Raw genomic sequence first — 6000 nt, forward strand, 5'->3', positions numbered from 1 at the left:
ATAGTCACAAGGATATAAAGTACAGCATAGAGATTATAGTCAATAATGTTGTAATAACTATGTATGTTGCCAGATGGGTACTGGAATATTGAGGGGAATACTTTGTAAAGAATATGATTATCCAACCGCTATGCTGTACACCTGAATCTAATACAAAATATCTAATGTAAGCTGTAATTGGAAAATAAAATAAAAACACAAGAATTCTCTTCAGTCAGCCTGCCAAAACTTCCTAAACCCTGAACCCTTCCCCACCAATTTCCCATTTCCCCTACTCTCTTTTCAATCCTTGACTTTTTACTGCTCCCAAATCTCATCCTCAAATTAAAGTGCAGCACCTAGAAAGCCCAACCTTGGCCCACCTTACCTGGAATGATGTGCATCTGGGATGGAACGATTCAGGGGCAGCTGGTCACTGAGGTAAACATTGTAATCAAACTCTTGGAAGAGATGGTGGGCCTTTTTCTGCTGGGCCTCAGAAAGATCTTCACCCTACTGCCTGAAGAGCAGTGAGCCTGGTTAAAGTTTCTCTCTGGGTTTGTTCTTCTTTGTCTCACTTGCCTTGGCATCCACTGACTTTCCAACAGGGTGTTGTTCATCTTTCACCCTCTCCAGGGTGTTGTCCAAGTTTTCTTGTTCCTTCACAGCCAATTTCATACTTTCTTCTGCAAATGAAAGGCAGGGAAGAAAACATTTCAGCCAATTCACTGACAGGTTTTCTTGTCCAAATTCTAAAATTTATAAGCTCTCTGTTCTGGAGGATGCAATATGTCAGAGGAACCACAGAGTCACACAGGCTGTCCCGGCAAGGCACGCACTAGAACACACCTGTGTTCTTTCAGCTCTATCAGCTCTATCAAGACTTAGCCATCCTGAGTCCCACACATTCAAAGTTCCTCTAGAGATGCAATATGAGACATACATTAAGGATAGCTAATGCTGTTCAGAATGAGGCCCAAGAACCACTTAATCCGAATCAGCTGTTGGATCATTTTAAAATGCAGATATCCAGGCTTATCCCTGAATCAACTAAATCATAATCTTAGGGTCATGAGGTAGGGAAAGATGCCAGAATCTGCACTTCTAACAAAATCAATGAGTAAGTCTTGTACAATAAAATTTGAGAAGAACTGTACTACACTATCAGTGGTTACCCCTTCCTAACTTGGAATAACCTTGGCCACGGTATTTCTCTACTTGGTGCCATAGATTTACCAACTTTCTCAGAGAGTTGCTGTGATAACTGTATGGATTGACACCTATGAAGTGCTTCTGACAGTGCCTGGCACACAATCGAACTTGGATATTATTCTATTTTCTCTGATTTCTCTGTTTCCTCTGCTTTGGGGGTAGGAGGTGAGGAAGGATACTGAGAAGAGTGGAAAACTTAAAAGTGTTATGATAGAAATGGGAGTGAGAACTGGTATGTGACACACAGAAGCACTGAGGGTCTAGGAAAGGACTGGCCGAGGAGTGACCGTAAATTTGAATTTGCTCAGTTATGGGAATTTTTCCAGCAGTGCTCAGCCCTTGGGTGAAGGCACAGAGAAGATGGGCAATTGATTTCACATGATGTTGGGAGGTTCTTAGGAGAGTACAAGAGAACAGGTGTGCAATGGAGTTGCAGATCACGGCAAGGGAAAAGTTGGAGACATGCTACTGTTGCAGAGAAAACTGAATGAGTATGCTGTACAGTCAGTAGGTTGTGATCAGCAAAGCACAGCATGAATTTGTCATTTCACAGGTGAGCTGTTCTGGATGATGACAAAGTTCAAAATGCACCATAGAAGCGTGAGGTGGGATGGCCATAATGGACTGTGTAGGTGGAAAGGCAGAGGTGTTCAATGGGTCACCCACAGGATATTGCAGTGGCCTACAGTGGCAGCAGGATTGGGGGCAAGGACAAACGCTGTGAACCAGGAGCCACTACAAAGTCTGTAATGAGTGAGAAAACTTGTCAGAAGGTCTACAAAAGAAACCTTAGCGGGCAGCCAGGTTTACATAATAAAGTAAAGAGCTATTACCACAGCTGTCTGACTCTCTCCTTTCTGCAATGGCAACCAAACCAACAGCTCGTTAATATTTCCCAGGCCCAATATTGATTATGACACTCATCAGCATTAAATCCCAAAATGGTAATCAAGATGCTCCACCACTTAGTTCCCCACTAATCATCCCTTAAACCTACACTAAATTACAACCAGACTGATAGGATCCCCTCTAGGCCATGTAGTACATTTTTGCAAGTTAAAAGAATCACCCCTTTGTTGGATAACTGCAGTGCAGGCCCACTAGGTTGGCCAGCAGACAGTCTCGTCATGCGAATTTCCTCTGGGTGGATGCAGCCCCAGGTCGCAGCACATGACTGTGTGAGCAGATCATGGGCTAAATTTCAGCTATGTATACAGTCCCTTAAAAGGAAGCAGAAAAGTCCTGCAACTAAGATGAGGGCATGTTTGGAAGGTGGCATAAAGCTGGCCCAAGGAGGAGAATCAATTAGAAGTGTTTAAGGACAAAGAAAAGAAGAGTCGAAGAAAACTCAGAAAGAAAAATTCATGGTAGGTCTTTCAAAGAAGGCTTATGTGACTACCTTGTATATTTGCTCAGGTAGAAAATATAAGTGAAAGCAGAATTTTAAAAATATTCCAAATTGAGTAGCATTTTTACTCAAACTCTTCTGTATAAGCATACAGGAGACATAGGGTAGCCTTGAGTTCTCTGTTCCTTTAAATTTCCCTGTGTTCTTTGGAGGATATCTGATTTTTCTCATTTATTGATTGCTGTCAGTGGGAGATTGTTTGGACCTGGAAACCCGAGAGTCAATTTGAGGATGTAAGTGCTGAGTTCAGCAGGTTGAATACAATGTCCCTAGACCATTCCCATGACTTTCCAGGACTCAAAGGGGACACACCGAATGTCATCATTCTGGTGGGGCTTGAAGACTCCCTGGGGTGATTCCAGAAAATTGGTCAGCAAACCCTCTCACAATAGGGATACCATTACCACCGTGTTTTTTGTTTTTGTTCTGTGTGACAGTTTACATAATTTGTGTAAACATCCTTATTGACCTATAATGTCCTCCAGCCTTCAGAGGCAATGAGCAACCAGGATAATTCATAGTGGAACAGCTTTCAATTTCAGGAAGTCCTTCAGAAAAGGAGCACATTTGTGATCTGGAAACAGGGTCCAGAAGACATTTTGAAATTCACATCAGGTGGTAAGGAGTCCCTGACACCACATCATTTTAAAGTGAATAAAACACGAGGAGCATCAAAAATAATAAGAAAAGCAGGAACTGGTCATTGCAGAAGGAAAGGGAGTTCACCTGATGGCTCCAGATGACTAGCTGAGGCATACTGGTTTCCAGCTGGAGGAAAAAAGAGCCAGGTTTCGGGCAGAACTCCCACTATTTTAAGGTAAGAGGTGGATGAGCCCTGGGGGTGGGTGAGAGAGTCTTGGTGTGGTCTGGGTACCATACCAAGAAGTGACAGTTACTGCTCAGGTACACAGGCATCCTTTGGGTGAAGCTACACTGAGCACATACACAAGTGAATGCCCAACTCAGCCTATATGCTCAAAACCAGGACTCCAGAGTGGACAGCCATCTATGTTCTTGTCCTGTATCACTCTTCCCTCCACCCTGACTGCCTGTCTTCTGTCCTCTTTTTCCTACATTCATCCATGAATTTACTCAACCATTTAATTTCTATGTGCCTGACACAGGGGATAAAGTGGTAAGAAACTCTATGAGGCATCCATGAAACCAGCTCTTCCAGAAAATCATACCACAATAAAATATGAGGAGTCCTATGAGGGAGGATGTAGAAGGTACTATGGTGCTTTCTGATTCCTTCTCTGTGCTCCCTCCTATCATTTTCCCTTTTCTCTTCTTGTTTCCATATACATTCTTTCATTCTCCTGCCCTGGACCCTTATTCCTTGCTCCCTTTTTTGTCCTTATCTCTTTGGTCCTCTATTGTCCCCCTTTTCTCTCTCCCTTTTCCTGATTTCCTTTCCTCCTTTTTCTATTCCTGTCTGTCCTCCCATCTATCCCTCTGCCTCGCTTTGAATATGGACAATGCTCAGGTCTCATTGTTAAAAGACTCTTCTTTCAACTCCAGCTCCCACACACCAACACCCACACATTTATGCAGTCACTTCCCTGCTCACACATTCAAGTCCCTTCAGGGGCACAAGCATTCAAGCCTTGTCACTTGGGATCAGGGGGTACATGACTGCCTCCCCTCACTAGAGTCAGATATGAAGACACATAAAATTCACAGGGGTCAGAGCCAGAATCAAAAACAAGCTCCAGAATTCATGTGAAGAAGTTTACATTTGGTGGACCATGAGGGCATTATGCTAAGTGAAATAAGTCAGTGAGAGAAAGACAAATGCCATATGATTTTACTCATATGAAGAATCTATTGAACAAACTGAACAAGGAAAATGGAGACAGACTCATAGATGGAGAGCAGGATGACAGCTAGTGGTGGTGGAGGTTGGAGGCCAAGGGATTGAGCAAAAAGGAGATAAAAAATTTATCAATAAAAAAGTTAAAATTTGACACACATACATTTATAGAGCACTTTCTGCATACATTTCACAACTGTGTGAGATCAAGTAGGTATCTCATCGTCGCCACTTACACACCAGGAAACTGCAATTGAGAGAGATATGCACTTGCTTCAAGTCACACCGTAATCATGGTCATATCAGGATTCCATCTTAGGTCCTCTGACAAGCTCCCAGTAGTCCCTGATAGCAGCTCACAGCAAAGTGGAAGTAAGGCCTTTGCCCAAGAGATTGTCACAGCTGTTTATCTACCCTACCACACAAAGACCTAAAGACAGGGCTGTGCCTAGATATCCCTGAGCCTCTCGGGGAGTGTTCATCTGAGCCTCAGACTCCCTGTCTGCATGTGTGTATTTGTGATTATGAGTGTGTGCAAGTGTACACACACACCACTCATCAAGACACCCTGCTCTTCTCCCCTTAACAGTTTGCTCTGATTCCCCCTAATTCTCCATACTTACTGCCCATTTGGAGGCATAGAATTCAATGTCAGATAATAAATTGAGCAACTGAGAGGTGAAAATGTGACCTCTCACTTTTTCTCCACACTTCTTTTTTTCTAAGTGTTCCTACAAATGCCACACTCATGCACGGGCACGCAGGCATACAATCCCCTCCAAGTTAGTGTTATGAACTTACTCATATGCTGCAAATCCAGTTCCAAGTGAAACAGTCTCTTTATCACGATCCCATCCCATTCAGAGAGAGGCAAATAAAACTCCTTTTGGACACTAACCAGAATCAATTTTTGTAAAGTTGATTATTAAATAAATAAATATTTATTTATTTATTTATTTATTAAAAAACCCACTATTTTATAAAATACCAGGAGGAGATAGTAGGTAATAACCAGAGTAAGCCCAGCATAGACAACTTTGCAGACATGTCTCCTGAGCATCATACTCTGTCTCTGACTCTGCCATATCTGCAGGACTGGGTGTGTCACTGCTCAGGCAAACTAAAGATCAGAATCAGCTGAGCCCCATCTCTGCTGGATGCACAGATGATACCCTGCCTGCTGAACCAGACATTCCCTGACTGGAAAGCTGCTATAAGCTGCCTGGCTTCTCCCTGAGCAGTATCAGGTGTGTGCAGTATGTCATGGCAGCCACCTGGTGACTGGCAGGTTACCTGGGCACACCTCACACTGTGTCAGAAGTGAAGTTCAACAAACTTGAGACTTTTTTGTTGGTTCCACCAGGAAGCAGGTAGATGCGCTAAAGGCGGCCCCAGAGGTGAGCCCCAGGGGACGGCCCTGCTTCACTGACCCCTTCCCTCTGCTGTCACCTGCACAATGCTGCACACCGAAGCTCTACCCTTACCCAGCTCCCACACCTCATATTCACTGTGTGTTTGGACAAATCATCTAATTGTCATCCTTGTGGATTAAACACGAAATTTTTCCCATAGCAGAAAGTTTAAAGTT

At 43.4% G+C, this 6000-nt stretch overlaps 1 protein-coding gene across 1 annotated transcript in view; it reads right to left on the minus strand.

The window, feature by feature from the left end:
* The window catches only part of GALNT8 (polypeptide N-acetylgalactosaminyltransferase 8), a 40242-nt gene extending 34767 nt beyond the window's left edge, over positions 1–5475 (minus strand). Inside the window, 2 exon segments of the mRNA XM_037064826.1 lie at positions 368–665; positions 5214–5475. Of these exon segments, the coding sequence (XP_036920721.1) occupies positions 368–665; positions 5214–5475 (560 nt within the window).
* Between the last annotated feature and the right edge of the window lie 525 nt (positions 5476–6000).

The sequence above is a fragment of the Sturnira hondurensis genome, unplaced genomic scaffold (genome assembly GCF_014824575.4).
Source record: "Sturnira hondurensis isolate 20B ecotype Veracruz unplaced genomic scaffold, ASM1482457v3 Scaffold0015509, whole genome shotgun sequence".
NCBI classification, from domain to species: domain Eukaryota; kingdom Metazoa; phylum Chordata; class Mammalia; order Chiroptera; family Phyllostomidae; genus Sturnira; species Sturnira hondurensis.